Source organism: Triticum urartu, chromosome 4A, assembly GCF_056163025.1.
Source record: "Triticum urartu cultivar PI428250 chromosome 4A, HENAU_Tu73, whole genome shotgun sequence".
In the NCBI taxonomy this organism is placed as follows: domain Eukaryota; kingdom Viridiplantae; phylum Streptophyta; class Magnoliopsida; order Poales; family Poaceae; genus Triticum; species Triticum urartu.
Window position 1 is genome coordinate 605,134,928 of NC_141876.1, and position 21,521 is coordinate 605,156,448.

Below are 21,521 nucleotides of genomic sequence, written 5' to 3' on the forward strand. Positions count from 1 at the left end.
GATCCTGTGTGTGCGTACGTAGGATTTTTTTTTGAAATTAGTACGTTCCCCAACAGGCTGTGCTTCAGTTGTTTTTAATGTATATGTTTAGTTTTAGGTTCAAGTTCATGTTTAGGTTTAAACTAGAATATGTTTCCGCCGATACTTATGTACATTATATGTTGAATTTCGGTTTAGAAGTTTGTTTAAATTGAATCTATGTTGAACTTATGAAAATTTGCTTTTAACTCCGCTAAATTTAGGAGTTCGGCTAGGTCTGACAAAAACTTAGTGGAGTAAAAATACTTCACTAAGTTTACTCCGCCGTTTTGCTCCTCTATTTTTACTCCGCTAAATTTAGGAGTTTGGCTAGGTTTGATAAAAACTTAGTGGAGTAAAAATACTTGACTAAGTTTACTCCGCTAAATTTAGGAGTTCGGCTAGGTCTGACAAAAACTTAGTGAAGTAAAAATACTTCACTAAGTATTATATTTATCACTTGTGAATACTTTTGAATATCATTTTATATTTTTTCAGACTATCTATTAAATCAATGTCCAGTGCCAGATGTTTTTTTCTCCATGTTTTTGATTTTATAGAGAATCAATATCTACGAAGGTCAAAATACCCCAATGATTTAATAAGTTTTTTTTGGGTGACCTGGACAGTGTTCTAGCCAATCATCCCTTTGAGTCTTAATTAGAAAGATCATTATAGACGTAGAGTGAATCTATAAAATACCTCGCTTATCATAATGCCACACCCAAAAATCCTCTTGAACTCAGGAGTTGAGCGGTATATCTAGAATCACTTCAATATCTGGTGCAATGAAATGCTCAGGCAAAACCTTCTTATCCCATGACCTCTTCATCGGGTCTATCAGCTCCGCCACACGAGATAGTGGATTATCCGAACACACACAAATTGTGCTGGAGCTTGTAATCTCTAGGCAACCAGTTATTCAGCCAAACACTAGTGGAAGAGCAGGTTTCCGTTTGCTAAATAAGCCCCATTGAAAGGATATCTCTTCCCTCTAGGATCGAACGCCAAAATTGAGAAGGGGCCAACCCCAATGTAGTGTCTAGAAGATAACAGTGGGTATAACACCTTGCTTTAAGAATGAAATACTGAGAGAACTAGGATCCTGCAATAGCCTCCATGCTTGGCATGCCAACAAAGCTGAATTCAATAGCTTGATGTCTCGGAAGCCAAGGCCCCCCATAAACATTGGTTGGGACATAGTACTACAAGAAACTAGTGAGTTCTCATCTCGCCCCTTTTACTTCCTCACCAAAACTTTCAAAGAAGCCCATTAATGTGCTCACAAAGTTCCCGAGGAAGTTTGGAACGCCCATAAAAAGGTGGGGATGGATTGGGCAACTGATTTAATGAGCACTTCTTTCCCTCCAACAGACAAACACTTCTCCATCAATCCATGTACATGTTTCCAAATCCTATCCTTGAGATACTTAAACCATCCTTCTTTGAACCTTCCAACATCCGTTAGTAATCCCAAGTACTTATCTGATAAGGACTCATTTTGCACTGCAATGATATTTTTAACATCATTTCGAAGAGTTTTGTCCACAGTTATTCTTTGCTCAGAAACATCACAATATTTTTTCAGGAGATCTTGAACACATGTAGCACTGATAGTTGTTGCCTCAAAAAAGAGGAGGCTATCATTGGTAAAAGAGAAGGTAGTTGACAGAAGGAGCTGTGTTAGCCACTGAAACACCACAAACTCCATTACCTTGGGCTTTTAGAAGGCAAGGCAGGCCCTTAATTGCAAGAGAGAGAAAACATGGAGAAATAATGTCCCGTGCAGCAGGCCCAGAGATGGCCTAAAAACATCCAAACTACCACCATTAAATAGTACCAAAAAATAAACCAATGAAACACACCTTATAGCAGTCTCCGTAAACCGAGGACTAACTCCTAGCTTCAACATCAAACATGTCCACTCCAATCTGCCACAAGCCTTCATCATATCCAGTTTCGGCGCACATAAACGGTTACCCTTAGTTTCCCTTGTATTCATATAATGAAGCGCTCATAGGCCGTTATGAAATTGTGTGTGATGAGACGTTCAGGTACAGACGCAGATTGCTGTTGAGAGATTATTCTCCCTGAGGTAATCTCTATCTTCTTCTATTTTTTAGACATCTTTTTTAGCTGGTGATGAATGGATTTGCTTTTCTTTCTTTGTTAGAAAAAGATGAATGGATTTCTAGATGGAGAAGAGGATGATGTTTCTCAAAAAAAAAGAGGATGATGGGCCCAATCCGCCACAAATGGAGGGCCTCCCGCGCCGACGCTGAACATGGGCCGGAGCCTATACAGCAAGGCCAGCCCAGCCCACTAAATCCAGGGTCCAACGCGCAAAACACGAAATATCCAGGGGCCCGTGCGCAAAAAGGAAAACCCTATAATCCACCCACAAAACCTACGGGACTCCCCCGCGCCGCCGCCCCAGCCGCTCCTCCCCCCTTCCCTCCCCGCTGCTCGCCCAAGCGCCACCGCCCGCCGGCGCCGACGCCGCGACCCACCCCCTCCGGCAAGGTCAGTCCTCCTCCCCCACGCCCCTCCCCGCGAATCGCGGGTTCAGATCGGGCGCCCCGCCGCAGGGACGGAGATCTCACGGATTGTTTGTTTGGTGGCTGGTTGGTTCCGCAGATGAACAAGGAGAGGCTCATGAAGATGGCCGGCGCCGTCCGCACCGGCGGCAAGGGCACCGTGCGCCGGTAGGTCCTCCGCCTCGATTGGCTTCTTGCTGGCGACCGATCTAGGAAAAAGTTTGGGCTTTCAAGTGCTAATCTGCCTCCTTGGGTTGGGGTCTGGTGCAGGAAGAAGAAGGCGGTGCACAAGACGGCGACCACGGACGACAAGCGGCTGCAGAGCACGCTCAAGAGGGTGGGCGTCAACACCATCCCCGCCATCGAGGAGGTCAACATCTTCAAGGACGACCTCGTCATCCAGTTCCTCAACCCCAAAGGTGCGCCCTTTCGGTGCTCTCCTAGTTGTATGCTCGCTGCTTGCTTCTGCTTATCGTGTGGAGGTGGAGATGGGGATTACTGACTTGTTTGTCTTCTGTCGATGCAGTGCAAGCGTCCATCGCCGCAAACACATGGGTGGTCAGTGGGACTCCCCAGACCAAGAGTATGGATCCATCCCACCTCCCTATCATTTGGTCATGATGATGATGCAAGTTGTAACATTCATAGATTGGATTTATGGATGCATCGCTTTAATGCAACAGCTGACCCTCATTTGCATCCATTCAAGCGAGATCCACTGATTGTTATTCCTTAATTGTCCTAGTCAATCTGAACATTTTTATAACATCTCTCTATGCACCTGATTAGTCTTGTAACCGTGAAGCCATGCACTTTAGTTTGTCCATTCATTACATGCCTTCTGTTAAAACATGTGTTCCCCCTAATATCTTGTTGCCTTTGAATTACTGTTTCTCTGGCACTTTCTTTTTGTATTCATTCTATTTGTGTTTACTTATTATATTCATGGTTTGACTTGACAGAGCTACAAGATGTTCTTCCTTCGATCATCAACCAATTGGGTATGCTACTCCTTCTGACTTAGTTACACCATCTAATTACTAGTTTAGTTTAATCATCTTTTAAGTTGATTTATAGCAAGTCTGTGCTGGCGCTTTGGCTTCAAGTATTTGACTTCCATTTTATTATATGTCAGAGTGGGTATGCTACTCTGTGTGACATAGTGAGACCATCCAATAAATAGCTTAGCTTAATAATCTGAAAGTTGATTTATAATTCTGTACTGGCAATTGGGCTTAACATTTATGACCTCTGTTTTATTACTTGTTGAGAGACTCACATTACCTGTTGCCTTTTATGTTGCTGCATTCTTACACCATACTTTTCCTTCCTGTACTCGTGTCACTTAACGCAAGTCGGCTGCTAGTTTTTTTATGCTGGTCATTGGGTGATTAATAGTCATTCTCTAGCTTTGACACATGGATGCTTGTTCAGTTCCTGTTACAGTGTTACGTTTCATAAGGCTATATACTAGGTAGCATAAGACTATGCACTAGTTTATGAAAGCACCAGTATGGTTCTAAATTCTGCCTCTTTGTTCCAGGCCCTGACAACATGGAGCACCTGAAGAGGATTGCTGAGGAGATGCAGAAGCAGGTGGCTGCTGCGGGCGCCATCCAGCCCAAGGAGGAGAACGACGACGATGTTCCGGAGCTCGTTCCTGGAGAGACCTTTGAGGAGGTAGCCCAGGAGACAAAAGCCTGATCTCATAGACTCCGCCCCACCAATAGCGAAGCGTTACTTGACCCGAATTGCTATGTGGTCATGGTTTTCTATGACGGCCCTGTTTTGCTCCCTCTCCTAGGCCTTCTGTATTTGCTGCAGTTGGAAACTTTTAGTTTCTCCCGAGTTTTTATCCGAGTTATGAATGCTGAGTTGCCAGTGGATTCCTTTTTAGCTGCTTTTTGATGATGATTGCATACCGCTTTTTGGTTGTTTGGTTCACAATATACCTGAGCTCCAGCCTTTGGTGAGTTTTGCTCAAGTGTGTGGTCTCCTTGACATTAGGCATGCTCAGATTGCTTTCAGATTCTCCTTAGCTTGATATATCAAAGATGTCCCTACTGTATAAGATCTGATTGTCATGATGCCAATGGATTACTCTTATCCGCTTTTGATGATGACACCCTGCTGGTTGGTTCACTCGCAATCTAGTTGACAATACTGAAACTTGGCCTAGCTCAGCAAAGCCTGAAATCAGGATGCATGTAGCAGCACTTTATAGTCTTTTATTATTGATGAAAAGTTGCATTACCATCTCTGTATTTTGTTCTACTGAAACCCCCTGGGGATTGTACAACTTAGGAACTAATACCTCGGATTGATTGTACTTCAGTCACTACTGTTAACACTGAGCTTCAGGATCTGTTTCAGCAATCACTAGACCTACAAACCTAGTCATTACAGCTGACGGCGCACACTGTTTTCATATTGCCAACATGCATGTGCTGATGAAATAACCTCTCTGTATATGTTACTTCTTGGGCTTATATGTTGTTTGTCACTTTCACCAATAGCATGCCCATTGGACTCTATTTCATCACCATTGGCTCTCTGCATCCGTCAATCTACTGAGCTCATTGGCGACCTCTTTCATGGAAGGCCATCACACATATCTAGGCATTTCTTTAGCCAGGTCCGCAATTCCTCTCAACAATGCCATGCTTTCTTTGCCTTTCACGTGGCTCGCCAGCATTGCATATAGATTGTTCTCTTTTGTAGCGGATAAGAATGTAGGAAGCTGAGTCCTTCGTCTGCTTCATGAGCAATTCTTAAAAGAGTGCTGAAGGGGATTTGCAGAGCTTGGTTTTTGCCATGAATAAGCTCAAATAGTGTACCACTTTGAACAAACTCATATACTACTCCCTCCGTTCCGAATTACTCATTTTAGTACTAGATACGGAGTAATTCGGAACGGAGGGAGTAGAATTGGAACTTCTACCTCAAGGCAGCAGCCAAAGAGCTTAACAATGTTGTTGTGATTGATTTGGGACAAAATGAGCATCTCTTGGCCAAATTCCTTCTTTTGCCTCTCGTCAACTAATGCCATCTTTTAATTGCAACATGCATGTTATTATTTGTTATCCCTTTATAGACCGTCCCATGCCCCCCTTTTCCAAGTATTCTGCTATTGTCAAAGTTGTCGGTTGCATGAATGAGTTCAACTTCTGAAAATACACTGAAAGAAAGACCTTTCTCTAGTTTCATCCTATCAAACAAAAGCATGCCTCCGTGCTGCCGAAAATACTCCTTCTTAACTTTGTTCAATCTTGTTTTTTCGACTATCATTTGTCCCCATATTAGAATGATCATGACTATAACGATTACACCAAAAAATCCCATTGTAATTCCTGTTCGAGGGTTCAACAACAACGACTATGGCTCCAGGGCGCTGCTCCTTAGGGCCACTTGCACGAAGACTTTCCGGTTGTCATCGACAAGGTCAAACCGATTACAGTAGAGGAGCGGCGACAGCAGCATGTCGACGACTCGTACTAGGGACGGTAGTGGTCGTTTGATGGTCCAAAGACCTTGATGTAATTTTTGTTATGTTTAAGGTATTTTGTACTTCTAAATCTTTTTAAAAAATAAACTGTGATTTCCATTGGTTTCGCTTTGCCTCAACGGTATCTAGAATTCCTAGTTTTCTATTTTAGGAGGAGCTGTTCTTTATACACCCGTGCTTTGTGGCCATATTTTGTCGTTTTGAGAAGTTTCGCTCCTATGGATATGTGTATGCCCGTGACAGTGTGAGCTCCCTGGGTCACTTTAGAGCAACTCTAATGGAGTGATTCATTTTGTCCGCCCGCGTTCATTTGGATCGACGCGGATAAAAGTGGCGGTCCAACGCGCCGACCTAAACGGACGCGCGTCTATTTTTCGTCCGCGGGCGACCCATTCCAGACTCAATTTTGAGCCGAATTAGCGTCGGCGCGAACATGAGACGGACGCGCGCGCGCCTACTCCTCTCCCCGGGCCCGTCGGTCGGTGGCAGCCACCAACATTTCTCCCCATTTTCCCCAAAAATGCTCCCGCCCGCACGCGCCCCCGCCCCCCAACCAGCCATGGAGGACGCCATCGACCTCGACCTCGACGCCGCTGCCGGCCTCGCCTTCCTCGCCTCGTCCGGCGCCGTCGCCCCCTCCGGGAAAGGCAAGCCTCGTGCCCCGCACAAGACCACCGCCGCGACCAAGCTGAAGAAGGCGCTGACGCCCGAACAACGGGCAAGGGAGCGGCCAAGAGGAAGGGCCGGAGGCACGCCGCGGACACAAGGGATGAGGCCGCCGCGCAGGCCGCCGTCGTCGCTGCCGCGCAGCAGGAGTTCACCAACGCCCGCGTCGCCGCGGCAACGAGGGAGGCGCTCTACATGCTAGGGGTAAACCCTAGCCAGCACAGCGTCCTCCAAGCCGCCGTCGCCGCGGCCAGCACCGGCTCGTCGGCGATTCCTCGGATAGTGCTGCCCGACTCACCCCGCGCGTCGGATTGCAACCCGGTCCCCGGCTTCCACGTCTACCCGCAGGCCTCCCGCCTCTCCGGGAAGTGCTCACCCGACATGAGTGTGGTCGCGCTGTCCACGCCCGTGCCCGTGCCCATCGATCTCAACGCCACCCCGGTGGTCGGTGGCTCGTCGTCCGGCGGCACGAGGAAACGTGCGCGATAGACGCCGGCCGGCGGGCTCCCGGACGCCCGTAACCTGTTCGAGGAAATGCCATCCGCCGTCGACGAGGACTACATGCAAAACCTCATCTTCGAGGGTGGTGCGCCGGGCGCTGGCTACGATCCCGACGAGACACAAAGCCAGGACGGCCGCGGGGCGTTCACGCCGGCCGCTGGCTATGATCCCGATCAGGCGGCCTTCATGCATGATCAGGTCGGCATCGACCTGGACGGCTTCCCCCTCGACCACGAGTTCCCAGAGGACTATGGGCTAGAGGAAGAGGACGAGTGCGACATCGAAGTGGAGCCTTTGTTCGAGGACGAGCTCGCCAACCAAACCGCCGGTCCTAAGCCGAAGCGCAAGAGCAAGCGCACGAAGGCGTACACAGCTGCCGAGGACAAGCTTCTTTGCGAGTGTTGGCAGGAAATTGGACAAGACCCAAAGACGGGCACCGAGCAAAAGCATTCGACCTTTTGGGCTCGTGTGCACCGCGAGTTTCATGAGCGCAAGAAGTTTCCACCTTATCAATTTGTGAGCACGCGCGGGTGGGTCTCCATGTCCAAGCGGTGGAGGGTAATCCAACAAGAGTGCAACAAGTTTTGCGCCACCCTTGAGAGCGTCAAGGCCCACCCCTTGAGCGGCATCGGCATGCAAGACATGGTATGATAGCAAGCAAGCCGCCCTCTTTTGTGGCATCAAGATCATCCTTTTATGTCTTCATTTGCTATCACTTGCCCATATGCTTGCATGGAAACATTTTGTAGGCATTTCAAGCTCTGGAGGCATTCAAGGTTCAACACAAATGGCAAGTGCTTCAACCTCTCCCATTGCTATCGGGTCATCAAGGACGAAGAGAAGTTCAAGGCACAATATGCCGCACTCAAGGCACGTGGGGGGAAGGGCGACGTGGAGGATGTTGGGGAGGGCAAGCCGGCACGGCCGCGGGGGAAGACCAACTCCAAGAAGGAGGACAAGTGAGATGCGGCCACCAACGCCTTGATCGCAAGCGTGGACGGCATGATGAATAAGAAGGACTCAAGGGAGGAGGAGCGCCGACGTTTCAAGGCGGAGCAAATGGATGCTTTCATGGAGATCCAAAGGAGGAGGCTTGATCTTGACGCCGAGAAGCAAGCCAAGATGTTCGAGCTCGAGGAGGAGAAGCAAGCCAAGATGCTAGAGATCGAGGCCGTCAACGCCAAGACAAAGGCAAAAGAAGTGGCTCTTGCAAGCATGATGACCGGGGTGGAGATCATGAAGGTGGATCTCAACACCTTGTCGCCAAGGAAGAGGCCGTGGTTCGAGAAGATGCAGGCCGACATGCTCAAGTTCGACGAGTGATCTATGGCGCCGAGGGCCATCTTTTTTGTATGCCGGCATGACCACGGGAGCCGCGATGGCGTGGTCGAACTCAAGTCCCACCATTTTTTGTTTGCTGGCATGTGAGCCGGCCGGCTGGTGAGTGCGCCAGCATGAACTGTGGTATTTTCTAAAGCCGGCATTGTATGCCAACACTGGCATGGTGTCCGGCATGAGACATGGCCGCTGGCATGATCGACCGCGGGCCTTTTTTCTTAGAAGTTGAATGCGGACATAAGAAATGGGTCGGCGCGTTGGGCACATTGCCGACCCAAATGCAAAACTGGGCGGACATTGGGCGGGCGGCCGACCCAAACGGACAAAAAGCGGACAAATGCGTCGTCCGTTTGGATCGCCCTATTGGAGTTGCTCTTATATACTAGTGCCCAGGGGATAAGAAACACTATTGGTTGGTGGCTCTACACTATATATACATGATGGAGTGTACAGTGGATGAACAGTGTATGCCTATGCATCAATAGTGGCCAGGCATGGCCGCGATGTGGATGTCTTGTCGGTGTCGGGTCGGAGCAGCAGTTGACTCCGCGCAGGAGGCCGGACTGGGAGCTGCCCCAATAGCCGGGTGGTGAGCCGGCCCGACAGTCGGACAGGGGGCCGTCTGGGGCGGCCTGAGCAGTCGGACTGAGGAGCTTTGCTAGCCCCGATGTCTTGAAATATTGTCTCACTGTCTTCAGGATACCCGTGGTCAATTACTCCGACACCCAGCCAGCATCATCGGCTACTGCCGCTCAGACATGGAGCAATGGCAGATCGCGGGCGCAAAATGCTTAGAGCACCCTTTTGGGCATGTCCCGTGAGATATCAGCATGACATAATTTTGCTCTATTTTCAGTTTTCTCTCTCTGTGTCGCTCCCTTCTGCTAAGCTAATGAAAACTAGCAATTGTTGACCAGTTTCAAAAAAAAAAAACATCCAGAATGGAAGCAATGGGAGTACTATCATATCTAAGATTAGAAGGAGATCTTCTTCATTTGATTGTTTCTTTACTTTCGAAGGCCGAGAAACTAATAGAGACGCTAACAAGTTAGCCAAGTTTTCAAATTCTCTTGATCAAGGACGACATGTTTGGATGGTCCAACCCCATGATCCTTTTGTAATCCTACTCCATGTAGTTTTTGAGCAATAAAACTTGGTGATGCCCCTAAAAAAACGTATGTAGACACCGTGTCTAAAAAAACATATGTAGCCACCGGAAGCAAATATTAGCACATTTTAATTCAAATGTTTGACATTAATAAAGTGTCACACATTAAAAAAAATGTACCATTTAAAAAAAATTATTCATGCAATTTTAAAAATATAATCATGACATATTAAAGAAGCTTGTATAGTCTTAGAAAAAAATTGAGAAATTTTTAAGTAAGTTCATAACAAAAGAGATGTTCGTGACATATATCGTGTGCCTTTCTTGCTAGCAGATGAATAAGTCAAGTTATTTTTTTAAGAATTTGAGATAAAATATTAGCCTTATACATTAATTCAAAAAAGAGTATTGTTCAATTAGTTAATGAAAAATCTAGCTAAAGTTGTCACAATTTGTTGAGCGGCGCACACATGACACCCCACACACACCTCAAGAAAGACCAACTAACATACCACCTACCGCCTGTCGTCGGTGCTCCGACGCCGCATATTTGACTTCACCACAAATAAGACAACATGAGGTAATCCCATAGACATGATGAAGAAGAGCCGATTACCGCAACTGTTGTCACTCCTCAGACTTTGATCGCCTCCGTCATCACTGCCATAGAAAAGCCTTCACGCCAACATCGGCACGCCCCGCTTGTCCCGCTTGCGGATGCCTAGCTCCAAGGAAGAAGCCCTCGACAGAGATAGCGATGCCAAGTAACCACCATTGTCTGATCACACGGGATCTATGGTTTCCACCGGAGCGGATTCATGCAAGAGGGATGTAGCAGCAATGTAGTGATGCCTCTGGAAACGTCAACAATGCTTGCAGCCGCTCACAAGCCCAAGGTCGAGACAGTGTCTTCACCCAAGCTCCCACACACACAACCCGCACTGACGTTGGCAAGTCCACAAAACATCACCATCACCAACGAGTCAGCCCACCAACAAAGAGGTTCACCGTCGTAGCAGCCAAACGCATCTTGCAGAGGCTGTCCATGGACACCCACCAACACCATAAAGTGAAGATCCGATTATATTAGGTGAATTGATATGGGGGGGTGAATCTAATTTTTTTTTAATGAGAATAGTGAATCAGTAGTCGTGGGCTCGTGGCATCATCAACACATAAACATTTGCTATTGTAAGAAAAAAATATAAAGGTTTTCAATGTCCTCGCACCAAAAAAACAAAAAACAAAAAAGAGACGCTCTACACACAGGTCACCTCGACACGGCGGACAGAGTTTTGTGCGCAGCGGCAGCGGCCTCGGATCTGGGAACGTATCCGGGAGGAGGCCACCGGCGGGCGGCGGCGGACCTGGGCCATAGCGGGAAGAGGTCGTGGAGTCGGGGCCCCAACAAGAATGCGTCGGAGGTCGAGTCGGGGCGGCGGCGGGGGTCGGAGGTACTCTACCCCGGCCGACGCGACGCGCGCCACTTGAGCTTTATTCTTGTAGCTTGTGTTACTTCTTCTCTTTGTAGTTTCCTTTCATGTTTTATCCACGTGCAAAATCTTCCTCTCTGTGGTTCCTTTCTTTTCTTTTTTTTTTCTTTCAGATTCAGATGGATGGATGAATCTGCTACAAAATTCATCAGCTGCAGCCAGCCTGCAGCAGGACAAGATTAATTATACATATTGGTGACATTTTAAAGGATCCGGGGACGGGCATGTCAACTGGGGAAATATTATGTCTCTGGGAAGGATCTCTTCTTTTTACAAAAGAAAAACCATCAAGGTACATTTGGAATCTGCTCTTTACATTCTTCTGTGTATGGTGTTCTGAATATACATACATATCCTCTTGCACATTTACTAGCTAGTCAGCTTTCAAGCAGACATGCCTTTCAATGTTAATGGTCCTCAATAGGCTTGTGATTATTACGGTTTCACTTGTGGCTGCACCCGGCCACAGGAAGGGTGTGAAAACCGTTTTGGCGCTGATCTCCTGGCATATATGGTTAGAGCGCAACGCATGTACATTCAGGGGAAAGCAGGCAAACGCAAGGCACATCATTGAAGCTTGCAAGCGCGACATGGAGCAGTGGCGGATGGCCGGTTCAAAGTGCCTAGAGTTACCCTTCGGGGAAGTGACGTGAAAGTATTCCCTCCTGATCTTGGACTCGCAGTTTTTCTCCTAGCTGCGGAGCAGTTGTAATTTCTCCTTTGATCACCCCTTTTGTCACTCTCCCCTCTGCTTAAATCAATGAAATGTCGCCGCTTCAAAGAAAATATATATTACGGTTTCAGGCTTTCGATCGTCTCAGGACAGGACAGGAGGGAAGAAATCCAACCCCAATATTTATTTCGTCACTCACATCCTGCATGCTGAACGTTATAGTTAGTGTTTGCAGAGAGCTTGTGATGTGGTGCCAAGCTCTCTACAATTTCAACAAACCGCTTCATGTTCTACATCATCTCATCGAAAATGAAACAAAGTGGTTCAACAACTGCTTTATTAAGCAATAATAAGCATGATTGCCAAGGGGGCGCACACCACTTTGCTTTAAGCAGTTAAGTTAGTTTATTACATACTCGATCAGTTGCACCTTAATTACGTACACCAGCCAGTGCGCATCACATCTCATGGACACACACACACGACACGCATAGATAGAATGTCTTAATTTGGAGTTAGATTCAAGCAAAGAAACACGCCCACTCCATATATTCGTTATGCTTTTGGTTCCATGCAAGCAAAGCAAAAGCGATTCCTTGCCTCCATGCTCACCCAGCAAACATAGCAAAGGAAAGCAGCAATATTCTCTACCTCCTTTTTTAATCTCTGGCTGGAGTCTCTCTCGTTGCACTCTTAACCAATTTACAGACGCAGCACAACAGCAATACTCCATTCTCTTCTCGTGGGTTCACACTTCACTTCTCGTGGGTTCGGACTTCAGACAGAGGAGAGCAATAGCTTGGTGGCTTCGCTGGAGAGCCATGGCCATGAGCGGGATCGGGAGCGTAATTGCGGGTGCCGTGGGGAAGCAGATCGTCGGCAAGCTCGGCAGCATGCTGGGAGACTATGCCGCGTCGGAGGTCACTCTGCAGTGGAGGTACAGAGAGGAGGTGCTGGAGATGGAGGAGACGATGAAAGATCTGGAGGCGGTGCTGAGCGATGCCGACGACAAGTCGCGTCGAGGAGGAGATGGCGGAAGAGTCTTCCAGCGCTGGCTTACCAAGTTTAAGCGCACTGCCTATGACGTCGAGGATGTGCTTGACGAGTTGGACGCCAATGACCTCATCAAGAAGAGCCAATCCAAGGTATTCATTCCCATATTGATTGTTCTACTCTTCTTATCTAAAAAGACATTGATTCTTTGATTATCGTGTTTGGAGAAAATGTCCTTGTGCGTCTGGTTATGCCATAGCCCATCTTTATCCCCTTATTTTGTAACTAACGTCCGTGTCCATCCTTCTTCTCTGGCTGCTCCTGCGGTGCATGAGAGTCTGAAACTGATCTGAAAAAAGTTGTGCTTACCGACTTCAATTTTCCCCTTTTTGCAGGTCAGCTTATGGTTTTCCAGCAACAATCAACTCCTGCAGCGAATAACCATGCCCCACAAGATGAAGAAGGTGATGATGAAGATAGACGAAGTTGAAAAGGAGGGCAGAAGGAGGCTTAATCTTGTGCCTCAACAAGCAAGGGGAGAAGGGAGCAGAAACAATGAAATTCCTGCAGTCCACTACGGTGATGGCGTGAAAACTGGAATGGTGGGGAGGGGCATCGAGAAGGAGAAGATAATCAGCCTGCTACTCACAACTGAAGAAACTAACCAGCAGGATATCTCCATCATTCCAGTTGTTGGCCTTGGTGGCATAGGCAAGACGACACTGGCTGAATCAGTTCTTGCAGACAAGAGGGTCAGTGTCTTTGATGTCGCAATCTGGGTTAATGTGTCCAAACAGTTTTATTTGCACAAAATTGGGGGTGCCATCCTGAAAAGAATGATGAATAGCACCATCAACCTTGACAACTCCGATTTGCAGTTTCATCTGAAAAAGGAACTTGCTACCAGAAGATACTTGATTGTTCTGGATGATCTCTGGGAAGAAGATGGAAATAATCTTGAAAGGTTGAAGGATATGTTACAACATGGCCGCAAGGGTAGCAGTATTATAGTAACTACCCGAAGCCGAAGTGTAGTGCAACAATTGCGCACTGGTTTTCTTGCAAATCAGAGGAAAATTTGCCCGGTTCCTGAGTCTGACATAATCGATTTGGGTGTTTTAGAACCTGGTGATTGTTGGGAATTAATCAAGCAAAGGGCATTTGGATCTGATGATGACCACAGTGGCCTAGAAGAAATTGGAAAGCAGATTGCAGGCAAGTGTGGGGGTTTACCGCTCGTGGCAAATGCTCTTGGGCAGGTAATGTCGGAGCTAAGGACCGTGGGTGCATGGGAAGATATAAGAGACACCAAGGTTGATTTGGGTTTGAGAGAAGGACATCAGGAAGAAGCATTAGAGAGGCTAATGGTGAGCTATTACTACATGAAGATAGAATTCAAGATGTGTTTCACGTACTTGGCAGCCTTCCCCAAGGGCTTTGTCATGCACATCAATCATATAATCCAGCAATGGAATGCACTTGGGTACATCAGTTCAAGGCACGATGGTCAAAGGTGCATCAAGTATCTTTTAGGCATGTCCTTTCTTCGGATTCCAGGATCTGCTTCGGTTAGTTTTGACTATGGCTGGTTCATTTTTGCCATTATGTTTTTTGAACTTTATTTATAGATAAGAACACACTTTCATAGGTTCTAAATTAGGCCCTGCATTTTGATTTTTAATTTATGTTAATGATTTAATATAACCATTTCTAAATTTAAATTTATTATTAGTACTGATAAGTTCAGTTTTGTACTTTAATACAGTAGGTCTGTTGTTTTGATTATGTTGGGTTAATATATCTTTAGTTTTAGATTCTTTCTTGCCCTTCGACTCCTGGATCTAATATCTCGATTATATGCCATGAAATTAGAATCTAATTTTGATCAATTTATTAATAATTTAGTTCTCATTGATTTTGAATCAGATATACTATATATATTTTAGATCCCCAGTATGACATATCGATGATACAATCCTAGTTGGAGTTCACCAAATTATGTGCATTTGTGGCATTCCTTTTGCAACCAGCCACTCTCTGTTTTGGAAAAGAAAGGTGCAACCCCCCTACATGTATATATACTAATTTAATAATTTTATAAGATAGGCTTCACATTTGTAACACAACAGTTTCGTGCTAAAGTTCGTGCACAAATTATAGAAACAACGAAAATTGCAGCACATTTGGTGGTGAAGCACTAGTCCCTAAACGCCGCCCATGGCCCTCCTGTCCAGATTCTTCTAGGTTGTCCGCTGGGCAGCCCACATCATTAGGGTGTGTTTGGATTGAGTCGCATCTAGCCCCACTAATTATTGGCTGTTTGGATTGAGCCACATCATTAGGGTACTTGCCTTTTTTTTTGGCAAAACCATTGAATTCCATTTGGTTTCAAGCCAAATGTCTTGCCAAACATTTGGCAACTTTGATTGGCTTGTGTTTGGTTTGGTTCCGTAATTCAGAATTTGCATGCCAGCCAATAAAAAACACATAGGTGTAAACTAACACTCACATATAATACATGATATAAATACATGTGTAAGCAAGCCTTCCCAGAACTTCACATTGACATGGTTCAATCCATACATTAAATAGCCCAAATATTGTTCGATACATAAAATTCATCAGAGTGACGAAATCAAGTTCACATACTAACCAACCATTATCAGATCATTCGATACCATCTAAGACATAATACTTAGCCATACGCCCAAGTCTGATCCATATAGTCTATCCACTTGGTTTTGAGTCGCTCCAAGATAAAACCTGCCATTTAGAGCGTCAGTGCGTTGCAAGTGGCATTGTTTCTTGAACTTGAAAGTTGCAATGAAGGTTGAAACAACAGTCAAGCATAAACCTTGTCGCCTCATCAGTCCAGGTTATGTACTTCATGAACTAAACAAGTGAAACTCAGCATCCAGAGAAATTTGAAAAATTCGCAAAACATATGTAAACAAATATGTATGAAAATTCCTCGTGTACATCATACGCTTTATTAGCTTTACATGCTTTGCTAGTTATCCTAGTTTGAATGCCATACAAACAATTTATGAAAATCCATGGGTTGTAGTAAAAAAAGTGGTTAGGATAGTTGTTCTATATAAGGGCTCCGTGGATTTAGAGGAAGCTGCAATTTTACTAGATCATCTCCTATTGTCAAGGGGTTTTACATTTATCTTTGCAATACTAAATTGATAGTACTTACCCCTGCAGGTTAGTCCAAGTCCATTGCATTTCAGAGTTCCTCCAAAACTGGTCATGCATGATTTGGTGCATGATCTGGCATCAATTATTGCTGCTGATGAATTGGTTGACCTGGATGCTACCAAAAGCACCAGCTGGAACAGAGCTCGTTACTGCCGACATGCACAGTTAACCAACTTCAAGAATGATCCTGAGATTTTCAAATATATTCCAGGCAAGCTTAGATCCCTTCACTTTCGGGATTTAGGGGGGCTGCAACTCCCGAAAAAGGCATTTTCCCGATCCAAGTTCATACGTGTCTTGGACCTAAGTGGACATTCAGCTAAAGGTCAACCTGCTCCAAGTGGCGTGGTGCTGCCATCTTCCATTAATCAATTGAAGCTAATTAGGTATATTGATGCCGCGGGTTTGCCAATAAAATCACTTCCTAAGAATTTTCATGTACTTCAAAACATGGAAACTCTTATTCTCTCCAATTCCATGCTTGAAACCTTTCCAGACAGTATTTGTCGCCTCAGCAAACTTTGCTATTTGGACCTATCTGGCAGTAGCAGCCTCAGTAAGATGCCTGCATCACTAGGGGATCTCACTCAACTATTTTTCCTCAATCTATCTGGGTGCTCTATACTCCAAGAGTTGCCTGAATCAATCTGTAAGCTTAAATGCTTACATCATCTAGACATGTCAAATTGTTGTGCTCTTCAGCAGCTCCCCAATGAATTCGGCAACCTGCCTAAGCTCTCGCTCTTAAACATGTCAGGTTGTTCCAAGCTCACAAAACTACCTGGCAATGTTAGCTTTCCGTGCTTAGAGCATCTGAACCTATCAAGTTGTCATGAACTTGAAAACCTACAAATTAATTTTCGCCTTCTTCAGAAACTTGAGTTCGTGGACCTCTCTGGTTGCTACAAGGTTTCAATGTTGCCAGGATCATTTTGCCAACTTAATAATTTGAAATATCTAGATCTTTCAGACTGTCATAACCTCGAAGAACTCCCTGAATGTTTTGATCACCTCTTCGAGCTTGAATATTTAAACCTAACAAGTTGTGCTAAGCTCCGACAATTGCCTGAGTCGCTATGCAAGTTGTTTAAGCTTAGGTATCTTCATTTGTCATACTGTCTGAGGCTCAGCGAGCTCCCCTCCTCATTTGGTGACCTTAAGCTTCAAATATTGCACATGAATGGCCTTCTCTATATGGATGACTGCCCTGATAGCATTGGTGACATGACTAGTCTCACCCAGTTTGTGGTCGCGACAGTGGACCTTCTAATTTGCTTGAAAAGGTTAAAGCCATTAAAAAGCGTCTAAATCTTGTGGGCATGGTACATCATAATGTACATGAGATAGAGAGTAGAGGATGTAGCAGTATAGTGGATCTTGTGGGATTGACTTGTTCAGAGCTGATACTTGCAGGCCTTGAGAAAGTCTGGGATCCGGAAGATGCAGACAGGGTCAAACTGCGTGATAAATCAGATATCCGAGTACTAAAACTTGGTTGGATCCCTAAGTGGATGTCTTATATATCAAGTGGTAAATCTGTGCTGGAAAGGCTCGTACCTCCTCGGACTCTTGAAAACTTTTGGCTGGTTGGGTATAGGGGCAAAGATTTCCCTAACTGGATGTTTCACATCTCGTCCTACCTCCCTTTTCTCAGCGAACTGACTCTTGATGGTTTGGAAGCATGTGATTGTCTTCCTCCGTTTGGCGCACTCCCAAATTTAAGAAGTTTGTGTCTGAGGAACTGTCCCAACATTAGGAAAATTGGTAAGGAATTCTATGGAGAGGGCGGACCTTGTATGCAACTAAGAGTTCTGGACTTGGCGTCGATGGAGAATTTGGTGGAATGGTTGACAACAGAGTCAAGTGAAGAAAACAAAGAGTTTCTAATCCCTAATTTGCATCTTTTGGTTGTAAAGGACTGCCCAAATTTGAAGTTCCTACCATATCCCCCAAGAAGTATGAATTGGTTTTTGAGCAACAGTGAGACAGTTTTGCCAGAACAAGGATTTGGGAAGCTCTCGTCTTCCATTCATCCTTCTAGGCTGGCTCTAGAAGAACTTATCATTGCAGATTGCCCCAATCTGACATCTTTGCCTGAAAGTATGAAGAACCTCACAGCTCTTACAAAATTGGCGTTGGTGGAGTGCAAAGGCCTAGAGATATTACCGGAATGGTTGGGACAGTTGACTTGCCTAGAAGAACTTTCCATCGGAGGTTGCCCCAACCTGACATCTTTGCCTGAAAGCATACGGAGTCTCTCTGCTTTGAAAGTTCTCATAATTGTTAGATGTCCAATATTGATTGAGAGGTGCCAAGGGGAGGGTGCCCACAAGATTGGTCACATCCCCAAAGTCGTACTGCGCTGAGCTGTTGTACAAAATCGTTGGTCGTCTTTGCTCCCTATGGCTATATACTTGCTCTACTCATTCGGTGCTGGAGTTGGTTCCAGAGGCTGCAGAGGAGGTAAACGGCCTGCTGGAGCCTTCTTTTTTTTTTTTAATTTTTTTTCCTTTCTACACAGTCTTCCAAGGGCAGAAAGTTCATCGAATTTTATGTTTTTAGATGAAGATGCAGTCTTAGTTGTAGCTAATCTTCTGAACATTTAGAAAATTGAATTTGCATCCTACTCCGTACTTCTTTTTCAAGTGGTGCTTCACTCCATGCATTGAACTACGTGCAGTCTGTTGGCTGCACAACAGACTTGGAATGAATGACTGAATGCAACTTATTACTGGTTCCGTTATCTGTTTTCATCGTGCCTAACATGAAGCTCACATCCCCATGACCTGGTCAATCATGTGTGCAGGCTTACATGGCTGCTCTGGACTTGCTGAATCTCAGGCAAGATCAATTTCGCAGTGCGAAAAAATGAGGCAGAGCTCAAGGAAGCGACCAATTCCAAGGAGCAGTTTCTTTCAGACCAAGCTCTCGCTGGGATACTAAGGACCATATTTTGTTGGCGGGAGAACTCTCAAGTAGCTGACTTGACTGACTCTCAAGTAGTTGTTCTACTCCATTACCTGCCATGATTATTGTTGTGATTCAGAAAGAGATTAAGATGTCATTGACGGTTCTGCCAGAGGAAAGGAACCCTTGACGCCATGATCAATACCTACCAATCCTGGCGCCCATGGAATGGATGACAACACAGCTCAGTCTTCAAACCAATGGCCGTCTAATTTCTCCATGCTGAACTAGGATTTTTATTTTTATTTTTTTGTGGGAAGAACTGGGAGAAGCTAGCCAGCCTTGTGGTTGTGGAGGGTACTTTACTTGTTCATCTGGGGTTTTAGAGCAAAAGGGCCACAGCCCCCAGTTGGTCCATTACTGAGAATGAAACTTGACAGGTTTTACATCCTTCGTTCGTTATTACAGCTCCTGTTTGTTTGTTTCTGAAACTTCTCCAAGGAAAGCCAAAAGAGGAAAAACTGCATCTGCATGTAAATGCAGCAACGGACAGGGGAAAAAAAATGAGGAGTATATCTCATTACAGCTCGGGCATTCAAAGACCATGTATATCAGCATCATCGCAGACCTCTGTTGTACGTATATATTCATCTGCTTTTGTAAGTCATTTATAAGGGGTTCTAATTGGTTCATTCAGAACCCCGTGTGTGCTCATGCCGCTGCTATGCCATGAGATGTTTCTGCGTGCTGCCCGGATATTGTCTGCCAGCTATATATATGGACTGTCTGTTTTTTGTAAGGTATTGTGGCCCCGCCGATCAGAGGCCTTCCTCGCTGAACTCCCTAGGGAATATTCCTACTGTATTCCTACTGTATAAGATCTGATTGTCATGATGCCAATGGATTCCTCTTATCTGCTTTTGATGATGACACCCCGCTGGTTGGTTCACTCGCAATCTAGTCGACAATACTGAAACTTGGCCTAGCTCAGCAAAGCCTGAAATTAGGATGCATGTAGCAGCATTTCTAAGTCTTTTATTATTATTGATTAAAAGTTGCATTACCATGTCTGTATCTGTTCCACCGAAACCTACATTCTGATCTGATCAATGTAGGCGCATTCTGGTTGCTTGTTGCACATAGAAGTTTGCCTCGAATAGGGGAAAGTCAGATTTTGACTGATCATTCTATCCTGCGCTCTCTTGGCCACCGTCCCTATATATTTCTTCCTGGCCCCTCAATCCCTTAGTAACCAAGCGAGCATGATCTCGAATTCTTGACGAACTCTGAAAATCTAGGTCGCTGCTCATTCTGGTAATGTATATTGTAATGTCTACCGTACGCCCTACCCAAGGATGTATTGAAAGCTTCCTCAATCTTTTGAGCTCATTGGCGACCTCTTTCATGGAAGGCCATCACACATATCTCGGCATTTCTTATCCAGGTCCGCAATTCCTCTCAACAATGCCATGCTTTCTTGGCCTTTCACGTTGCTCGCCAGCATTGCATATAGATTGTTCTCTTTTGTAGCGGATATGAAAGTCACCGACAATAATCCTTTTGTCAATTAACTTGCTTGTATTCAAGATCAAGATATCCACAAGTACCCTGAACCATAGTGACAAACTGCTCTTTGTCAGATGGGGCTAGTGTGGAGGCTCCAAAGTCCGGTACTTTGGCCATGCAGTTATCATCAAGAAGGATGTTGGAAGTTTTCACTTCGCCATGAATAATTGGGGGAGATGCATAGGAATGCAGGAAGCTGAGTCTTTTCGTTTGCTTCGTGAGCAATTCTTAAGAGGGTCCTGAAGGAGATTTGCAGCGCTTGGTTCTTGCCATGGATAAGCTCAAATAGTGTACCACTTTGAACAAACTCATATACTAGAATTGGAATTTCTACCTCAAGGCAGCAGCCAAAGAGCTTAACAATGTTCTTGTGGTTGATTTGGGACAAAATGAGCATCTCTTGGCCAAATTCCTTCTTTTGCCTCTCGTCAACTAATGCCATCTTTTAATTGCAACATGCATGTTATTGTTTGTTATCCCTTTGTAGACTGTCCTATGCCCCCCTTTTCCAAGTATTCTATTATTATCAAAGTGGGCGGTGGAATGTATGAGTTCAGCTTCTATTAATACAGTGAAAGCAAGACCTTTCTCTAGTTTCATCCTATCAAACAAAAGCACGCCTCCATGCTACGAAAATACTCCTTAACTTTGTTCAATCTTGTGTTTTGGACTATCATTTGTCCCCAAATTAGAATGATCATGACTATTAACCATTACACCAAATAATCCCGGGCGATTTGATAATTTGCCACCCCTTACTTCCCCCTTTCACAATTTGCCACCCATTGTCTCAATGACGAGCGGGGGGGGGGGGGGGGGGGGGGGGGGGGGGGGCAAATTATGAAAGGGGGAGGTAAGGGGTGGCAAATTATCAAATTTGCCAATAATCCCATTGTAATTCCTATTCGATGGTTTAATGGTGACGACTACGACTCCAGGGCGCTGGTCCTTACGGCCACCTGCACGAAGACTTTCTGGTTGTTATCGACAAGGTCAAACCGACTTCGTAGGG

At 45.4% G+C, this 21,521-nt stretch overlaps 2 protein-coding genes and 1 pseudogene across 2 annotated transcripts; all 3 read left to right on the forward strand.

The window, feature by feature from the left end:
- Positions 1–2,403: 2,403 nt before the first annotated feature.
- On the forward strand, positions 2,404–4,451 carry LOC147977225 (nascent polypeptide-associated complex subunit beta-like). Its single transcript, XM_087519205.1, has 6 exons — positions 2,404–2,541; positions 2,656–2,723; positions 2,826–2,974; positions 3,082–3,138; positions 3,518–3,556; positions 4,099–4,451. Exons 2-6 carry the CDS (start codon positions 2,656–2,658, stop codon positions 4,257–4,259), a joined length of 474 nt encoding a protein of 157 aa, XP_087375331.1. The 5' UTR covers positions 2,404–2,541; the 3' UTR covers positions 4,260–4,451.
- A 2,168-nt stretch (positions 4,452–6,619) lies between these two features.
- LOC147977226 (uncharacterized) lies at positions 6,620–8,190 on the forward strand (annotated as a pseudogene).
- Positions 8,191–12,524: 4,334 nt separating this feature from the next.
- LOC125531003 (uncharacterized) lies at positions 12,525–19,861 on the forward strand. The gene is given in 5 exon segments (XM_048695403.2): positions 12,525–12,984; positions 13,228–14,400; positions 16,043–17,287; positions 17,290–18,499; positions 18,843–19,861. Coding segments are annotated over 4 exon segments (3,855 nt in total). The 5' UTR covers positions 12,525–12,660; the 3' UTR covers positions 18,403–18,499; positions 18,843–19,861.
- Positions 19,862–21,521: the final 1,660 nt, after the last annotated feature.

What these genes read in the sequence shown, in the direction of transcription:
- LOC147977225 (XM_087519205.1), top strand. Translation starts at nt 2,656, where the DNA reads ATGAACAAGGAGAGGCTCATGAAGATGGCCGGCGCCGTCCGCACCGGC. An exon ending in CCAGTTCCTCAACCCCAAAG is followed by an intron (nt 2,975 to 3,081) that starts GTGCGCCCTTTC and finishes CTGTCGATGCAG; the next exon opens with TGCAAGCGTCCATCGCCGCA. An exon ending in TTCGATCATCAACCAATTGG is followed by an intron (nt 3,557 to 4,098) that starts GTATGCTACTCC and finishes TCTTTGTTCCAG; the next exon opens with GCCCTGACAACATGGAGCAC.